Consider the following 20710-nt stretch of genomic DNA (forward strand, 5'->3'; position numbering starts at 1 on the left):
CTACCATCTCTTCCCTTTCCTCCAAGCCCGAACCATAGTTTGTAGCGTGCGCTACTCCAACCTTTTCCCTTCGTCCACGCGCCTTCTTCCAAAGACGCAGTCGTTCAATAACCACGCGCTTTTCACGTGTAGGAGGAAGTTGCAGTATTAGATGCATTTATGGGGTGATTGAAGTCCTGTAGTTGCACTCATATTCCCCTCTTTTACCAACAATCCGATGAAGGATGGCTTTCCAATAAATCTCTATGATTATCATTGGCATAAGAAAGCATTACACTCCACCAGTCTATGCCAAGTATTCTGTTGTCAAATTCGATCAGGCACCCAAAATGTAGATGTCGTAGCAGTATAGGAAAAGGGTAGCACAAATTGTTTGCGCATCTTCCAAATTCTGGAAACCACAACCCAATCACAATTGTTCAATGATATATACCTTGACATGGGGCATCATGTCCAAGTAGGAAGCAGCTTTTCACATGGAGCTCTCACGGGCAGCAACTTCAAAGGACAAAAACTGTGTGAATCCTTAGTTAGCCAATTAGTATCATTGAAATAATTTAATGCCACCCAATCATCTGGCAGCAGTATTAAAACAAGTGAGCAAGCACAAAAATAAAAAAGTATTGCCAGCAGTGTGATTAAAAGAGGAACAAATATCAATCGCAAAATAGGATATATCAAGTTAAAGAATAACACAAGGTCAGTTCGTAGATGCAGAGCCTACAAATTCAAAGAATATTTTCTCAAGTCCAAAAGGAGAGAAACACATCTTTTGGTTTTAAAAATTGTTTTCTAAACCAATTTAAAGTTACCCAGAAATAAAATTGTTGTTAAAAATCTATTCTGAAAATTGTTTTAAAAAAAACAGAAATTTAAAGTCACCCAATCTCATTTTAAAAACTAAAAACAAATTTTAAAAATAGAAACCAAAGACACTCTTACATCCTTAAGCTGCTTGTTAGGCTTGGAAATTTCTCAACCACATTTGAGAATGAGAGCAATTGATGTTGTACTTCTGTTCACAACAACTGCGATCGTCGTCATGGCTCCACCACTGGTAACCATCGTCGTGAAGATTCAGAACCAAAGGAGTCATATTCATACCATTGATTCCTCGAATGTTAAGACCTTCTCTATTTCCAATGGGAAGAACATCGCCTCAGTTGATGGAGGCAATGGAGGTGGTGGGAGGAAGTGAGTTCGAGAGGTGAGAGTTTGGATCGTGATGCCATGAAAGGGTTTGTTTCGCCTGTGATGGCAAGGATCGAATCCGATAACTTTGCAAATTATTTGATAACATAGCTGGTATCAAATGTGGCGCAAAGTTATCATGAAAGCTGACATTATAAGTGGCATACCATTAACTACCTCGGAGTAAATTTAATCTTATTGTTTTTCGAAGACTAAATATTATAATTTCCTAACAAAGACAATGAAAGTGAAACAAACCTTAAAAGAGGAATAAAATCAAAAAGGTTTAATACCTATTTTGCTCCCTCTTTTTGTAGGGTCTATTCAAAGTTGTCTTCCTTTTTTTTAAAAGTTCACTAACATCCTACTTCTCGTAAAAATGATGCACGTTAGTCCTTTTTGGTTACGGCGTTAAAAAGACTAACGGCACAGCTGCCCAGCTGGCAAAAAACTGATGAGTTGTACAGTTTTGGTTGACGTGTTAAATTAAATTGCTGATTCATCCTAAAAGCAAAGGGATTCATGGTTGTTTTTCCCAAATTTAAAAGTAAAGTTAGGGTTCCGAAATTGGAGTTTTCATTTCTGTTGATTAATGATGAAGGCCTAAAGGAACCAGGCACAAAAGTCATGGTTCCATAGAAAGCTTTACGCTTCGTTCGTTTGAACAGATTTTACTGTTCAGAAGCGATGGCGAGCGATGATTTGAGAATTCAAGCGTGCTCGGATGAGAGGAAATGCTAGGAAATGCGAGCGATGATTTGCGAGATACTTTGCTTTTTCATCACCCGCAACTTTGAAGAGATTTGGAAGGATGGTAACTAAAATGTCACAACTATCCTCAACGTGTTGTATTCGGTTACAACTTCTTCTTCTCACTCTGGGATAAGCACTTCTGCTTCCATGTTGGTTGGTCCTCCTCCTCCAAATTCTTGTCGCTGGCGGGGTCGCGACATACGATGTTGGGGCTGCTGGGACTAGGATTCGGTCGGTTGAGCGGTACGAGGTGGGGAGGGACCGGTGGGTGGCGATGGATCCGCTGACCGGGTTTCGGGCTGGGTGTGTAGGGTTTGTAGGCGCGAAGGGGAGGGAGTTCTGGGTGGTGGGAGGATACGGCGGTTGAAGAATATTTTTCTGGTGGATGAGTATTACAGGGATGCGAATGCAGTGGTGATGGAAGTTGAGGGTGGGGGGTGGCGGGAGGTTGGGGATGTGTGGGGGGATAAATTTTCTTTCTTAATTATAGGTTTTTAATTTAAATTTTATGGGGATAAATCTTCATTTTTTAAAAATTCAAATAAAATAATAAAATACTCTTTATATTAGAAAGTTACTTTATGAGGAATATTTTTTCATTCTATTTATTTGGAGAGAAACAAATTATTATAAATATAGAAGCTAAGTTATTTTTATGAAAAAAAAAGAGACATTTTATTATAAAAACAAAAAAATATATTACAAACAAATACTACATTTAAAAATAAATTTATTTTACTACATTTATAATTTTTATTATTTATTTTTAAAAATTATTTATAATTTTTGTCTCTTTATAAATATTTTTACAATTAAATATAACATTAACAAATAACATTTTATATTACTTTAATAACTAGGGGCATTTTGGTAATCTTTAATTTCTACCAATTAAAGTAATTTTTGAAATCTATCGCCTCAATCAAATTTTACACTAATTCTCACAAACTTTACTTCCAAATCCACTCTCAATTACCCACAAATCCACTCAAAAAAACAACTAAAAAATTACCTTCAAATCCACTCAAATCCATTCAAATCATCTCTCCCAAATCATTTCTCTCAAATTCACCTAAACGAATAAAGCCTTAGATTCCCAGTTGTCCATTTTCTTTCCAGAGACATTGTCAAAGTATTGCAGTTCAGATTTAGGAGTTTTGGTCTGAGAAGGAAGTGAAATTACATAGTTTTTGGGCAAGGAATTAGATTTCAAATAAGGTGCAAAGAATTCATGGTTGGTTGAAAATTTAAGGCCTACTTTACTGTCATCAAACTGTTTCTTATGACCAGTTTGAAATGATGGTCTATAAGACTTGATACTAAAAGGGCTGCTAAGATTTGAGAAGAGTCTGCAGTCAAGAGGAGATGTAAGGCTCCAAACAGATTCAGAGTCTGGCAACCCCTTTAGCACCAAACCCCAACCTAGAACCATAGCTATTGAAATTTGAGAAACTCACTTGTCTTAATGCATCACATGGTAAAGAGAAATTGGAAGAAGAATCAACCATGAGATTAAAAGTCTTCCAAATCCGAGCCTTTCCCTTCTTCCGCATTATCCTAGTAATAGTACCCCATTCCTCTCAAAAGGAAGAAACCATCATTTCCTTTTTGCATCAAATTCAAAAAGCTAAAGAAACATCAATGTATCAATTCCCAGACAACAGGAATCACGACCAAAGTTCACAACAACTGAACATTAAAATTTCGGAACCCTAACTTTGCTTTTAAATTTGGGGAAAACAACCCTGAATCCATTTGCTTTCAGGATGAATCAGTAATTCAATTTAACACGTCAATCAAAACTGTACAACTCATCAGTTTTTTTCCAGCTGGGCAGCTGTGCCGTTAGTCTTTTTAACGCCGTAACCAAAAAGGACTAACGTGCATTGTTTTTGCGAGAAGTAGGATGTTAGTGTGAACTTTTAAAAAAAGAAGGACAACTTTGAACAGACCCTACAAAAAGAGAGACCAAAATAGGTATTAAACCAATCAAAAAATGTTTCATACTTGATAAACTAAAAACATATTTAACATAAAATATTTTAAATTTTTAAAAACTTAATATGTCATAAATATTTTTTAAAAGCTAAATTAAATTTTTTAAATTTATGAACTTAAAACTTAAATAAATTGTATGAGAATAAATTGTATTATAAAAGTAATTTGTATGTAAATATTTATATTATGTTAAATAGTGCAGTTTTAAAAATATTTAAAAGTGATTAGAAAATAATATTTACTAAATAATACAATTGTATATTTAAAAAAATGACGGAAAATGTAATTATATAAGCGCCATGTATAGGAGGAAGAATTAATCACATTCATATAATTTGTTTTTAATTTTTAATTTAATTTAATTTTCCACGCTGAAGAACAGTGCGACACAGAAGAAAATTTGGGCCTCTTTTTGAGTCTCGAGTATGCTGTCCCATTGGGTTCCTTCATATTCTCTGTTTAGTGGTCGCACACGCTCTAGGGAATTCACTGCTTCAGCAACTCATTCGCACTTTCCCTCGCTCTCTTTCTTCCCGAACCAGAAAATCAGCTGTATGGACGCCACTGGCTTAGATTCCTATGGCCGTGAATTCAAGACTGCCGACGAAATGTGGAGGGAACACACGGGTGACTCTAGTAAGAAGACCCAGTGGTACCGCGACGGCGTCTCCTACTGGGAGGTATATCTGTCTCTGTTTCTTACGTGGTTTTGTGTTTTTTTTTTCAGAAGAAATTCAAACAAATTGGATATATCTTCTGGGGTTTGTTGCAATTAATATGTTGTTGTAAAGTTTGCTTTTTGATTGTTTGTGAGAGCAGGGTGTTAATCCAACTATGGATGGGGTATTGGGAGGGTTTGCAAATGTGAATGAGCCTGACATAAGTTGCAGTGAGGATTTTTTGAAGATTCTCCTATCCGAACGTTTTCCTGCTGATGCCAGACGCCAACCGCTTGTTGTTCTTGGTACTCTTTCATTGTCCCTTTGTTATTGAACTCCACTCGTGCAATGGATTCTTAGTAATGATGTTCATAGATTTTTGAACCGAATGGGATTTTATCTTAGACTTCACTTGATTTTTTCCTTGTGAATGGTGACTATTGTGTTTTAGTTTGATTTCCTGAGTGCTTTTCGGATTTATGACATTTAGAATCTGCTTTTATTGAATGTAATACAATAATCCCTTTTAATATTTATTTTTGGACATGGATGTTCTAATCAGCGGACTCTTGACTTTCAGATTGTGGTTCTGGCATTGGCAGAGTCACCAAAAATCTTTTAATAAGATACTTCAATGAGGTTTGTGAGATTTACTTTCCTTATCTATTTCTTCCGAGTCAGTATTCTATAGTTCATAACTAACAACGCTTATATTGAATAATTGTTGCTGCGGTGGGGGCCCGTGACAATTCCAATGAAAAGTCAGCGGATCATATGTTGTTTCATTGTACAATTCCAGTATTTGGGTTCTTGTCTAGGGTTACGCTTGTATTTGGAAAGGTTACTAAATGTTGGCATTTATAAGAGGCTACGAACCAAATGGAGAATTAGTGGCATAATGATGCTGTAATGTTCCTTTCTATTTAATTTGATGTTAGTGTAAAGAGAAATATAAATGAAATATGCAAAAAAAATGTTTCAGGTGCTTGATTGAATATGATATTTTACCATATCATTGCTCTTTAATGGCACTACTTTAGTACTCGTAGTATTGTTTAATCCTTCTTTAAATTAATGCATACCCCTATTTAGATCAAACGGCTTGTAGGGAATAAAACATCTATATATGTTACTAAATAATAGAGGTTACAACTTACAAGCCTCAGTTTCCATATATTTGAAAGTACTGGTGGGTATAAGTCTACCCGGATTACCAAGCTATGTAAACATAACTAACAAACAGGTTTGGTTAACCTTTTAGGTTGAACTATATAACTATTGTCAGAATCCTTGTTTTTTATTAGTTATATTTTTTTATTTATTTAACAAATTATAATTATTGTGAATAATGGGGATATCCCTGAATTATAGGACCACCCGTTAATATCTAGTCTCACACTCAAGATGTATATACCTCGGCATGAGGGAAGTGTGTTGAAAGTCTCACATCGACTAGAGATAAAACCAATTTAGAGTATATAAGTGGGTACAAACCTCATCTTACAAGCCGGTTTTGTGAGGTTGAGTTAGACTTAAAGTCCACTTCTTAACATAGTATTAGAGCAATCAGGAACAACTGCAGAACCTCAACACTACCTATCGATTGAATGGGAAGATTTATTTGAAATGGGCCCAGCTTGTTCGTAGAACTTTGAAAGGAAAAGACAAAGCTAACCACTTGAGTGTAGATGCTCCTAAAGAAGAAGATCCCAAATTTACAAAATGAGATGAAGAGAATTCTATGATCATCGCATGGCTATGGAATTCCATGATCCCAGAAATCACTGATACTTGCATGTTTCTTAATTCTGCCAAGGAAATTTAGAATGCCAAGGAGTAGTCATACTCCAAAGCTAAAAATGCTCCTCAAATATATGATGTGAAGGTGAAAACTGTTGCTGCAAAACAGGGCAACAAGATTGTTATGGAGTACGCCAATAAACTCAAATCCCTATGGATGGAATTATACCATTATAGGATCATCAAAGCCAAGTGCTTAGATGATTTTGCAATGCTCAAAGAGTATCTTTAGCAAGATAAAGTCTATGATTTCTTGGTGGGGCTAAACTCTGATTTTGATCAAGTGAGAGTCCAGATCCTTGGAAAAGAAAAAATTCCAGGTATTAATGAAGTAGTAGCTATGGTCAGAAGTGAAAAAGGTAGAAGGGGAATAATGCTAGAAACTCCAACTATGGAAAATTCAACCATGGTAGTTGCTGGATCGGCCATGATGGTTGACCCAAAAAAGGGGGAATAGCCAATATGGAGAAGAAAGGTGAAGGACTGTGGTATACTGATAGGTTTCCCATAGGGAAAGCTAATCAAGAACACTCCTCACACAAGCAACTGAGAAACGCAGAAGAGAAAAAGAATAGTATCGTGTATTATTCACAAAGAATTGAATACGCAACAATGATACAAGAGGCTTAACCCTCCTTCACAAGACTTAACCTGTTAACCAACTAACTGTCCAAAAAACTGTCCATCTGCCAACTAACCAACTCCTATTTATACTAACACCTCCTCAGCTCCCTTAACTGTGCGAATATTAAGTACCCACGACTAACCCCTCTAACTCGCCCTCCTATTTCTCCTCTCATATACAATCCACCCCTGTTTATCCTTAGGTCTATCAATACCCGCCTCCTGAAGTCCAACCTTGTCCCCAAGGTTGAAGTCAGGGTATTGTTCCCTGATTGTAACTTCATCTTCCCAGGTTGCACTGTCTGGGCCTCCTACTTGCCACTCTATCAGCAGCTGTGGCACTTCCACATCTCCTTGTTGTATTTGCCGCTTTCCCAACACGTTCACTGGCTAGAATGATGGCCCCTCTCCTTGTAGCTCCTGCGGCAGCTCCTTCTCCACCCCTTGCGTGCCTACAACTTTCTTTAACTGTGAAACGTGGAAGACGGGGTGTATCCTTGCTGTCTCTTGAAGCTGCAACTTGTATGCTGCCTCCCCAACCTTCTGAACTATTTGGAAAGGGCCGAAATACCTGGCTGCCAACTTTGAGTGAAGTCTGGTTGGCATTGAAGACGGCCTATGAGGTCTTATCTTCAAAAAAACCCAATCTCCCACTTCAACATTCGCTGGTCTTCGCCTCTTGTTTGCGTGTCGCACCATTAATTCCTGGGCCCTCTCCAAATGAAACCGCAATTGTCTCAATGCTTCATCACGAGTTTGAAGCTCCTGGCTCACTGCTTCTACCAGAGTCTCGCCTGGAATAAATCGATGCAGAGAGGGGGGTGGTCTCCCATAAACTGCTTCAAACGGAGTGCACCCTATAGCCCCCTGAAAGCTGGTATTATACCAGTACTCCGCCCACGGTAAAACTGCCATCCACCCTTTTGGTTGCTCAGAGCAAAAGCATGGAAGATATCCCTCCAACACCCGATTCACCACCTCTGTCTGCCCATCGGTTTCGGGTTGATACGCAGTACTCATTTTTAGTTGCGTCCCCTGCCCTTTGAATAATTCCCTCCAAAAAAATGCTAAGAAATAATGGATCCCGATCACTCACGATGGACTGAGGTACCCCATGTAACCGGACGACTTCCCGGATGAAAACTTCCGCCATTGTTCTAGCTGAGTAAGGATGTTTAAGTGGAAGGAAATGAGCGTATTTGCTCAAACGGACCACAACCACCAATATCGCATCGTACCCCTGTGATTTCGGTAGCCACACGATAAATCCATGCTCAATTCCTCCCACACAGCATTCGGAATTGGCAACGGCTGTAACAGCCCTTGAGGAGAAGAAGAGAGATATTTATGTTGTTGACATACAACGCACTTGGCTACAAACTCCGTCACGTCTTTCTTCATTCCAGCCCAATACAAGGACTGGGCTATGCGCCTGTAAGTTCGGTAGACCCCTGAGTGGCCTCCGGTATGTGTCACATGAAATTCGGCTATCACTTTGGGAATCCATTTTGATTGCGCCGACAGCACCAATCGGCTCTTATGGTGTAGCCTCTCATGTTCTAGGGTGTACGCTGGGTGGGTATTAGGGTCCCTCTTTATATCTTCCATTACTCTCTGTAAGAAGTCATCAGTTTCTACTTCTCGCACCACCTCCTCAAAATCCTGCCAGAAGGGTCTGGCCACCATGCCCAGTTCTTTTCCTTCATCCTCTTCCCCCTCATATTTTCTAGACAGGGCATCTGTAGCTTTATTCGCAACCCCTGATTTGTAAACTATATCGAAGTCGTATCCCAACAACTTTGCGATCCAATCCTGTTGATTTTGTGTGGTAATACGTTGCTCCAGCAAATGTCGGAGGCTTTTTTGATCGGTGTGAACGATGAATTTTTGTCTGACGAGGTAAGGCCTCCAATGTTGTATGGCCAACACTAGAGCCATCAATTCCTTCTCATATATCGACTTGCTCAACTTCCCCTCGGATAACGCCTTGCTAAAATAAGCTATGGGTCTCCTCTCCTGCATCAAAACTGCCCCCACTCCTCGACCGGAAGCATCACATTCGATGTGGAAGGGCTGCTTAAAATCGGGCAGTGACAGCACGGGTGCTGTCGTCATAGCCTTCTTCAACGTCTTCCAAGCCTCCTCTGCCTCCGCGTTCTAAGTAAACCCACCTTTCTTTAGCAGCTCCGTCAGAGGTTTGGCGATTTTTCCGTAGTCTCTGACGAATCGCCGGTAGTATCCGGTCAACCCCAAGAACCCTCTCAAGCTCTTCACTGTTCTCGGCCTTTCCCACTCCACTATGGCCTTTATTTTATCGTCGTCCATTTCCATGCCCTTGCTTGAAATGACATGCCTCAAATATTTAACTTGGGTTTGCCCGAATTCACTCTTCCTCCGGTTAGCCACCCACCGTTCTCGCTTCAACGTGACAGCACGCTTGCTACATGCTCGAGATGCTCTTTCCAATTATGGCTGTAGATCAGTATGTCATCGAAGAACACCAAGACATACTTTCGCAAATAGGGCCGGAGAAGACTGTTCATTGCACTCTGAAACGTCGCCGGCGCGTTGGTGAGTCCGAACGGTGTTACTACGAATTCGCAGCCTGGTGTGTTCGAAAAGCCGTCTTCTCAATGTCCTCCTCGTGCATGCGTATTTGATGGTATCCGGCCTTCAGATCAATTTTGGAGAAGAAAGTCCCTCCTTTCAGCTCGTCCAGCAACTCCTCGATGACGAGAATGGGAAATTTGTCCGGCACAGTCACGCGGTTGAGTGCCCGGTAGTCTACACAAAAGCGCCAGCTGCCGTCTTTTTTCTTCACCAGAATTACCAGACTCGAATAAGGACTGTGACTTGGTCGGACCACCCCCGTCCGGAGCATCTCGGCGATCTGCTGCTCTATCTCGGTCTTCATCACGTGCAGGTACCGATAGGGTCTGACGTTGATGGGGTCACTTCCTTCTTTAAGTGTTATCCGGTGCTGCATGCCTCTGCTAGGAGGCAAGCTGGTGGGCTCAACAAACACCACGTCATACTGGCCTAGAAGCTTCTCCATTTCATCCTTTTGCGTTTCCATAAGGCCCACATATTTCTAGCCGCTATTCTGGGCCTCAATGAAGCCCAATTCCCAGACCATCATCCAAGCTTCTGCATTATTTATTTTTAATAAAGCCTCGGGTCCCACCACCTTACGTTCCAACTTGGGATCCCCTCTCACAGTTATCTTCTTCTCACCTTGCCGATATACCATCGTCAGTTTCCCCCAATCTACCGTCACTTCCCCCAACTTCTTCAGCCACTCAATTCCTAGTATTATTTCCACTTCCCCGAGCTCAAAAAGATAAAATTGTTCTACAATTTCGGTGCCCCCCAGCTCCAATACTACTTGCTCACAGTACCCGCTAATCTTTTTCTTCTGACCGTCCCCCAAACTTACGAAATAAGGTTGGGTTTCCCTTACCGCCATACCCAATTCCTCCACCAAACATCGGCTGATAAAGTTGTGGCTCGCGCCACTGTCAATCAGAACAAGCACCTCTCTTTGTCCTATTCGCCCCTTTAATTTCATTGTTTTGGGAGTAGTCAGGCCCCCCGCCGATAGGGCCGATAATTCCATCCCGGCGATATTCACTTTTGTTTCTGTTTCGCCTCCTTCTTCCTCCTCCTCGTCCACCATGATCATCATTCGAAGTCCTCGTTCTGGGCATCGATGGCCCGGGCTGAACGGACCTCCGCATCGGAAGCATTTTCCCTCCTCCCTCCTTTTCAAGTACTCAGAATACGGCAAGTTACGCGGGTCCCGTTCTCTTCCTTCGCCGGTGGTTCTGGCAGCGCCGCCTCCTGGGGTCGTCTCCCTCCTCACAGACCCGACACTCTCAACAGCCCCCTCTCCCGGTTCTGCGAGTCCCTCGGTGGATCAACTCGTGTGATGACGCCCGCCGATCGTCCCCACGAATTCTGATTTTTGAAACCCGATCCTCCTCCCGTCTTCAGCGGTGTACACAATTTTTCTACGTCCCTCGCGACCCGCATCGTCGTCATGAGATCTGGGGGATCATGCGGCCTCACGTGGTCGCCCACCTCTTCTCTGAGTCCCGCCATGAAGTATCCAAGGATTTGCTCCTTCGGAATCTGAGTCGTCTGACCCACTAGCACCTCGAAATCCCTGATATAGTCTTCCATTGCTCCTGTCTGCCTGATCGCCGGTAGTTTCTCATAAACCGTTCCCCTCGTTCCTCCTCCAAATCAAATTCCCAAAGCTCTCTTCAACCCTTCCCAAGAATAGTTCTTAGTTTTCTCTTGCCAGAATCGGAACCAACTTCCGGCGTACCCCTCCATACTAATGAACGCCAGTTGCAACTTCTCCTCCTCTTCTACCTTCTGCACCTCAAAAAACTTCTTTGCCCGACTAATCCAATTCCAGGGTTCGCCCCCTTCGAACACGGGAAGCTCCACCCGCTTCTTCCAATTGATCATCGTCCCGTTCGTCCTACTCCCGGTTGTCCTCCATCGCCTCCTGGCCCTCCTCCGTTATCGTTTACAGACCATTCACTGTCATCCCGGCGCTGTCCCCTATTGTCGTTCTTGCGATCTCTCAAGATCGTCAAGATTGCTTGAATATCTTGGCGCATCATCTCGCAGTTTTGCCTCAGCGTTCCAGTTTCATGCCGCAAGAACACTGTCTCAGCCTTCGTTTCTGCTATCGCGACCTCCACCGCTTCAATTTGCCCCTCAACAGTCACCACTCTTCCCTCCATTTCCATCGAACGTCGTCGCTCACTTCTAGTAGATCCGGTAGGTCGGACCAATTGATAGGTTTCCCATAGGGAAAGCTAACCAAGAACACTCTTCACACAAGCAACTGAGAAACACAGAAGAGAAAAAGAATAGTATCGTGTATTATTCACAAAGAATTGAATACGCAACAATGATACAAGAGGCTTAACCCTCCTCCACAGGACTTAACCTGTTAACCAACTAACTGTCCCAAAAACTGTCCATCTGCCAACTAACCAACTCCTATTTATGTTAACACCTCCTCAGCTCCCTTAACTGTGCGAATATTAAGTACCCACAACTAACCCCTCTAACTCGCCCTCCTATTTCTCCTCTCATATACAATCCACCCATGTTTATCCTTAGGTCTATCATATACCTTATGTAACAGGCCTCGTCACACTTGTGATAAATGTTGGAAGTTGCATGGAAAACCACCTAGTAGAGATTGTGACAAGGAGTAGGGAAAAAAGGAAGACAACACTAGAAAGGGCGGACAGGCACACATAGGTGCTACAACCAATGAAGAAAACATAGGAGGAGTACTTCCACTTAACCAAGATGAGGTAGAGCAGATGAGATCATTCCTCAACAAGTTGGATATGTCACAGGTAGTTATTCTCTAGCATATTTAGGTACGTTTGGCGACTTCCTTTCTTTTGGACTTAATGCCGTAAAAACCCTAACCCATATTGGATACTAGATTCTGGGGCTACCGACCACATGACACCCCTACCTAAAAATTTATCTTCTTACACCCCTTGCCCTAGCAACAAGAAAATATCCACAGCCGATAGCTCTCTAATGATTGCAGTAGGTCAAGGAGCAGTTCAAATAAGCCCATCTATAACCCTTAAAAATGTCCTTCATATTCCTAAATTGTTTCAGTTTAGTTTCCCTAAAAAAACTCATACAAGATCTATCATGTAATGCTATTTTTTATGATAATGTTTGTATTTTATAGAACAAGTACTCGGGAAGGACGATTGGACATGCTAGAGAATGTAATGGCTTGTATTACTTGGACCATCCAAATCTACCACCAGACCTGGAAAATAACACCTCTTTTTTCTCTGATTCAATAAAGTTCAGTTGGGAAAAGGTCTTCCTACATCACTGTCGCCTTGAACATCTTTCCTTTAGGGTCATAAAATTGTTATTCCCTTCCCTTTTTAGCAAATCAGATGTGGCAAGTCTCAATTGTGATGTGTGTGAACTTGCTAAGCACAAACATGTTCCTTTTCTAGTTAGTAATAATAAGAACACTTTCCCCTTTTATTTAATTCATACAAATGTGTGAGGTCCCTCAACTATCCTAAGTGTTTCTTGTGCCCGTTGGTTTCTTACCTTTATAGATGATTGTACTCGTATCACATGGGTTTTCTTACTAAAACAAAAATCCGAAGTCAACTATGTGGTTCAACGTTTTTTCTCCATGGTAAAAAAATCAATTTGGTGTTAGCATTAAGAGGATTAGATCCGATAATGCCAAAGATTACTTTAATCATGGGCTTATTTCCTTTTGTCAAAAGGAAGGCATCATTCATGAATCATCTTGTGTCAAAACACCTCAACAAAATGGGATTGTTGAGAGGAAAAATGGACACCTTCTAGACCAAACACGAGCCCTTTTTCAACATAAGGTTCCTAAAATGTTTTGGGGAGAGGTTGTTCTCATTGCATGTTATCTAATTAATAGACTACCTTCTAGTATTCTAGCTTCCAAAAGCCCTATGGAGGTTTTGTTCTCTTTTTATCCTAATGTGTCCACATCCAACCACCTTATTCCAAGAATATTTGGGTGTGTTTCTTTTGTCCATGTGCATAGTAGTGATAGAGGTAAACTTGATCCTAGAGCCTTAAAATGTGTTTTCATAGGATACTCATCAACACAAAAAGGATATAAATGCTATCACCCACCATCCAAAAAATTCTGTGTCCAGAGATGTCACCTTTTTTGAACACCAAAGTTACTTCCACCAATATCATCTTTAGGGGGAGACTTCAAGAAATGAAGATGATCTTCTTATGCTCCCTGACTTAAGTTTAGGACCAGAAATAGGGACTAAACGTGTAACAGCTGAGAAGGAACCCACTCAAGATGGAGCTGATGTAAGATTTGGGAAAAAAACTGGTTTATACAAGGAAGAAAAAGTCCATTCTAGAATCTGTCCATGTCCAACAATCCAACCCAGCATTACATGAGGTAATTAACCCTAATCTTTTAATCTCCATTGAATCAACCTCTGATTTTCAGAATCTGCAAGAACCCGAATCCAGTTCAGCACCATTTTATGAGGACCTAGATATTCCAATTGCCCTTAGGAAAGAGACTAGAAAATGTACCACCAAGCCGCTATACCCTCTAGCCAATTCCTTTTAAAAACTTCTCACCTACCCATAAAGCCTTCCTCACAAGCCTAAACACCACAACCACACCTACCTCTTTATTTGAGGCAATGAGTGATAAAAAATGGAAACAAGCCATGGATGTGGAAATGAAAGCTTTAGAAAAGAATAGTACTTGGGATTTGGTCGCTCTCCCAAATGGAAAAAAACCAATAGGGTGCAAGTGGGTATATACTATAAAATACAAGGTTGATGTGTCCATTGAGAGGTACAAAGCAAGGTTAGTAGCTAAGGGATTCACTCAAACCTATGGAGTGGATTACATGGAAACCTTTGCTCCAGTTGCAAAAATGAACATAGTTAGGGTGATATTATCCCTAGGGGCTAATTATGGTTAGAACTTGCAACAATTTGATGTTAAAAATGCCTTCCTTCATGGAGAAACTGAAGAGGAGATTTACATGGAATTGCCCCCTGGATATAAGGGAAAAAAACTGCCAACACTGTTTACAAGCTAAAAAAGGTTTTGTATGGGTTGAAACAATCACCACGAGCATGGTTTGGGAGGTTTACTGAAGTTATGATACGTTTGGGCTTTAAACAAAGTCAAGGAGACCACACTCTGTTCATTAAACACTTTAAGTCAAGGGGAGCAACCGTGTTACTAGTTTATGTGGATGATATTATAGTGACAGGTGATGATGAGGAGGAGCAAAAGTTGTTAGACCAACATCTAGCGAAGGAATCTGAAATGAAGACCTTGGGAAAATTAAAGTACTTTTTGGGAATTGAAGTGGCTCATTCTAAAAAGGGAATATTCATATCTCAACAGAAATACATCATTGATTTGTTGAAAGAAACTGGTAAGACAACAATCAAGCCTGCAAGTACACCAATTGATCCTAGCATGAAATTGGGAAATGCAGAAGAAGATACCGCAATTGACAAGGAAATATATCAAAGGCTAGTTGGTAGACTGATTTATTTATCTCACATTAGACCTGATGTTGCATTCGTCGTGAGTCTAGTTAGCCAATTCATGCACCAACCGAAGGAGGTTCACTTACAAGTTGCACTAAGAATTGTACACTATTTGAAAGGAACCCCAAGCAAGGGAATTTTGTTTGAACGAAATGGGAATGTAAGTCTAGAAGCATATACAGATGCAGACTATGCAGGGTCAATTGTGGATAGGAGGTCAACTACGAGATATGGCACTTTCCTTGGAGGGAATCTTGTGATTTGGAAGAGTAAAAAACAAAATGTGGTTGCCAGATCTAGTGCTGAAGCAGAATTCAAGGTAATGGCACAAGGGATATGTGAACTACTTTGGCTAAAGATCATCTTGGCAGACTTAGGAATAAAATTGAATGAACCAATGAGACTCTATTGTGATAACAAATTTGCTATTAGCATAGGTCATAATCTAGTGTAGCATGATAGAACCAAACATATTGAGGGTGATAGACATTTTATCAAAGAAAAATTAGACAGTGGTCTGATCTGCACTCCATATGTCTTTTTTCAAGACAACCTTGCAAATATTCGAACAAAGGGGCTAAACAGCAACAACTTTGAGAGTATTGTTTCCAAGCTAGAAATGGAAAATACTCATTCATCAGCTTGAGGGGAGTGTTAGAATCTGTTTTATTTCTGTTAGAATCATTGTTTTTTATTAGTTATATTTTTTCCTTATTTAACAGATTATAATTATTGTGAATAATGGGGATATCACTCAATCATAGAGATCTGGTTGTCTAGGAGTATTATTATGCTTCCTAAAATAGCTTCCCAGCCTTGTATACATGGATTGTATTCTCAGCAAAATAATAATATAAGATTCTATCCTAAATTGTGAGAACTATTCTGGCTGTGTTCAGGTTGGGCATTTTAGTGTCATACTGTTGTTCTAACAATTACTTTGGAAAAATTTAATGATAAAAATTATTTATCTTGGTCTGTTTGTGTTGAACTTTGGTTTCTTGACCAAGGTTTTCATTATCATTTGGAAAAGATAACAGTGAAATATCAAGTGTTGAACAATGGACGAAGTTGAGTAATGAATGATTGATTGTAGACATGTGGATAGTCCTATGCGTTCAAATAAAAGATTAATGGAAAACAAAGTTAACCATTTTCAAATCTAGAGAGATATGTAAGACTTGTGGGAAAACTTGTTTATATTAGTATTACTAAGCTTGACCTATCTTTTGTGGTTGGTCAGTTTATGTAGGCTCCTTGCATTGATAACCAGGATAGTGTATTCGCATTCTCAGATACCATAAAAAGGCTCCAAATATATATATATATATATATATATATATAATTATTGATTTGCCCCACATGTACATTAGGCTCTCTTCTATTCGTGTATAATTTTCTTTTCTTTAAATTCAATCTGGAATTCCACCATGCTGTGATATTTTTTTAGGGATAGTTAATATCATCGTATACTTGTTTACTATAAATTTCAGGTTGATCTCCTGGAGCCAGTATCACAATTCTTAGAGACTGCACGCCAAACTTTGGCTCTGGGATGTCAGACAAATGCAGTGCACAAAGCTGTTAATTTTTACTGTGTTCCTCTTCAGGTGTGTACTTATCCTCCATGAAAATGACAGCATATCTCTTTAGATTATATTTTAGTCATATTACAGTGGTGTGCAACCTGGTTTGATAAAGCTCCCTCTGTGGTGGGATCTTGTGGTGGACTGGACAAATCACAGTAAAATGGATAAAATGGCTAATATGAACAAAATTCCTATGATTGAAGTTCTATATTATGGTTTTTTAACGCTGGTTATGGATTTCCTTATTATTTGGCTGTTATGGGACATTGTAAGTTTTCACTAGTAATACTGTGTATTTTTTTCTTATGAGCTTTCACATCTAACAAGTAAATACCTACCTGGAAACTGACATTTATTATAAATCCTTTTATTGAATAATAGGAAGACTGGTATTTCTTATAATTTTACGAAGTTACTTCGATAGTTCAAACTTTTAAATGGACTTCTATATTATGTTTTTGTCTTTCAAACACTAGTTATTTCTTTTCATATTTTCTGGCCGTCAGGGAAAACATATGTTCTCTCAGGCAGCATTTGGTGAGTTTTTTTTTCCACGAACATTTAACCAGTAAATAAATATCTGGAAATTAGCATTTTATCTTTGTTAAGATGCAGGCCTTGAAGAAGCTACATATTATTGTAAATGCTCTAAGAGACCTTCTATGGTATTTATAATGCTACATATTCAATGGTTGCCATATCTACCAACTCTTCCTCTTCTTAAAATAAATTAGTAATTATGTATTTTGAGACCATGTTCATGATAGTCTTTAGTTGAAACATTCAAGTTAATGTGATATCTCTAGCACTTTTGATGTTTGTATGGGCATTAATAATTTTAGTATCACTTTTTGTCTAGTCTTCAGTAATGTTATTGAGCACCTCTTGTTTTCCTTGCTTTAGGATTTTACACCAGATGCTGGAAGATATGATGTAATATGGATTCAATGGTGTATTGGTCATCTTACAGATGAAGATTTTGTTTCATTTTTCAATAGAGCAAAGGTATGCAGTTCATTCTTTATTTAATATTCTTTGTAGATTAGGCTATTTTTAATTGGGAGTTAAGGAAAATAAATAGATAAAATAAGTAATTTGTGTTAGGGAAGTTCCACATATTTAAGTATGTACATGAGGTTTTCGTCTTTATCTACCAATTCCCTAGAAGGACAAAGATGTGTAATTGCATTGATAAAGTAATGTAATGCATTTTATTAATTATTTCTCCTCAGCAATGATTGAAATTTTTCATTTTGGTTCTCATCTGTCATATTTACAAAAATTATTTGCCTGGGTGCTTGCTAGTAATGTACAAGGGTCGTGTAGTTGTAGTGAATAAGATTAGATTGAGAAATTAGTTACCATTTCTAAAATCATCTATAATGAAATGGAATATTTCTGCTTCTATAGTAGTAAAAAATAGTCTTCTCTATAAAAGCTAGTATATAATTTATTTATCACTATAAAAGCTTAGTGATATGGGATTTTATTTGTTTGTTGGTTATACATAATCATGTAGACAGTTTCATTTTATTTGTAACCTTATGATAGTTTTGTTTGATTGAAGCTATTATAATGTTGGTGATTTTCTAATTTGTGGGTTAACTAATTTGTCTTTCGTTTTTTTGCACTCAGTGTTTGCCTGTCATTATTGTTGTCCCTCACTTGAATTGAAGTCATAACTTTTATCACTTTCATACTTGTACTCTGTCTCATGGCATTGGCTTATACATTACTATAGGTTGGCCTCAAACCAGGTGGATTTTTCGTTCTGAAGGAGAATATTGCCAGATCTGGTACTTTTACCCGTGCTGCATATTTATCTTTCTAATGATACTGAATGATTTATTTCCTGCATTTTATTAAACTAATAAATCTGGCTCAGACACCTTTTCTAAGACTTATATATCAAACTTGACTATATTTAGGGTCTTGGATAAACTTCTTCATAAGCATTTTGAAAAAAGAAGATAAGGAAAATTGACTGAGTTTCTCCACAAGCTAAATATGAGCTAATTTGTAGAAATTTTATCATATCAACTTCTCTAGAAGATTATTTTTAACTTGTGCATATATTAGCTTATGAAGAAGTTCATTTTCTTTCATAGACATGTTGATAGAATAGATTATCCAAGCAACCGTTAAGTATTTGAACATACATTCATCTTCTCCAAGCTTGCTATGGTTTCCCTAACTTTCAGTGTCCAGACCCAAGGTACAAAGGACTAAAATTGAAAATGATGGAGCAAAACAATTTTAAGTGTATAACTCAATGTTAAGATGTTAGAACAGTACCACAAATAAACTTCCTTGGGGTGAAAGTTGAGGGGAACAAATTATATTAGCGTGTTAAGTTTTAATTGAAATGTGGGGACAAGTCACTTCTTTAAAGCTCTTAGTATGCTTTTGATCATTAGCTCTTTTAAGCACAAAATGAGTTTAATCTGAAACTTCTTCTACCGTTTTCAAGCACAGTAGTGGATAATTTATATTGTTTAGTGTGTTCGCGGTGGTGGTACTTTCTCCACATTCACGCGGAAGCAATTCTCTGTCACTTCTTCTAATGATTTTTCATATTCAAACATGCGCCAAGTTCTAGTTTTAGTTTTAGTTTGAGGGACTGTTAAAATATCTATTAAGGATATCTCGTAATATCATGATTGTATCCTAATATTACATGTCAAGAATAGTCTTCACATTTCTTTATTTTTCATGTTCTGTTTTTGTTATTTAATCAGGATTAAGAATTTTCTGTTTTGGTATGAATAAAGGTCAGTGGTTAATCTCCTATATCACATCCTTAATACCAATATCAATATAAATTTATTATTGAGTGTTCCTTGTCCTCCCTTTATACCTATTCCCAATAATTTCTACAATCAAACTTTCTATATTTATCGTTAAGTCTAAAAAAGGGATGAAATATTCATTAGCATTGAATTAAGCAACAGAAATTAAAAGGGTGGTACTGGGAATAAATTTATTTCACTCCACTCCATTATTTATCATCTGGAATGATGTAATACAATTTCAGTTTCATAACTATCATCAATTAATTTTTACCTTCATTTTAGTGAAAATTTCCTTCATGGTTTTTTCATGCTTTGTTCCGTGCAGGATTTGTGCTTGACAATGAAGATCGAAGCGTTACAAGATCTGATACGTACTTCAAAGAGTTATTTTCACAATGTGGATTACATGTTTACAGATTAAAGGTAAATTTGGTAACTATAAAAGAAATATGGAATGCTTGTTTTAATCAGAAAAACAAGTGTTGTTTTCCTAAAAAAAGAATGTTGTAGGGTACGTGTTATTTCCTGAAAAGTTAGATTTTATCATTTGTGTTTTAAGCTGTTGTTCTGCTTCTAAAAGCATGTAGAAAGAGCTTTCCACGTGATGTCCTTGGTTTATTTACTTTTTAAGATTTACCATAGGATTCCTTTTGTGTCCTATCAGGTTCAGTCTTTTATCTTGTGAGAACAAGATATTATTGGGAGTCTCTTTCTACATGCTTTTTGATTTTACTATTGTGTTCTAAACTGCTGTTTTGTTCCATCAGGATCAGAAAGGATTTCCTGAAGAATTATTTGCTGTGAAGATGTATGCATTAACTACAGACGCACCTAAAAGGGCTCTCCGTGCAAAATCCAAAAGATCAATCAATAGACCTAAAACCATTATGTGAATTTTCTCCATATTCACCCTCAACCATTTTTCATTCAATTGAGAGATGGTCCGTGTTGTATGTATAGTAGGCATTCATTTGTTGAGTCAAGCCACTGTAGTAGGCTCTTGTGCGGAATGCAAATTTTTAGTTCTCAGCTATCAGAAATTTATGGAAAGGTGAATTTTGAGTTTTAGTAATACTACAATGAACAATTAAGAGATGATTTTGCTATCACCTGATGGCATTTTGTTTGGGGGTTTACCATCAGTTTCTTAGTGCATGACTACATTTTTCGGAATATGAACACTTGGGTTAATGGGCAA

General features: G+C 38.6%; 1 protein-coding gene across 1 annotated transcript; it reads left to right on the forward strand.

Annotated features, from left to right (window-relative positions):
- Window positions 1–4264: 4264 nt before the first annotated feature.
- On the forward strand, window positions 4265–20710 carry LOC108321030 (alpha N-terminal protein methyltransferase 1). The gene is made up of 8 exons (XM_017552656.2): window positions 4265–4622; window positions 4762–4906; window positions 5182–5240; window positions 16625–16741; window positions 17624–17725; window positions 18462–18516; window positions 19838–19935; window positions 20280–20710. Exons 1-8 carry the CDS (start codon window positions 4368–4370, stop codon window positions 20403–20405), a joined length of 957 nt encoding a protein of 318 aa, XP_017408145.2. The 5' UTR covers window positions 4265–4367; the 3' UTR covers window positions 20406–20710.

Source organism: Vigna angularis, chromosome 1 (assembly GCF_016808095.1).
Source record: "Vigna angularis cultivar LongXiaoDou No.4 chromosome 1, ASM1680809v1, whole genome shotgun sequence".
Lineage (NCBI taxonomy): Eukaryota > Viridiplantae > Streptophyta > Magnoliopsida > Fabales > Fabaceae > Vigna > Vigna angularis.

What these genes read in the sequence shown, in the direction of transcription:
- LOC108321030 (XM_017552656.2), top strand. Translation starts at nt 4,368, where the DNA reads ATGCTGTCCCATTGGGTTCCTTCATATTCTCTGTTTAGTGGTCGCACA. An exon ending in CATTTTTCAATAGAGCAAAG is followed by an intron (nt 17,726 to 18,461) that starts GTATGCAGTTCA and finishes ACATTACTATAG; the next exon opens with GTTGGCCTCAAACCAGGTGG. An exon ending in GGAGAATATTGCCAGATCTG is followed by an intron (nt 18,517 to 19,837) that starts GTACTTTTACCC and finishes TGTTCCGTGCAG; the next exon opens with GATTTGTGCTTGACAATGAA.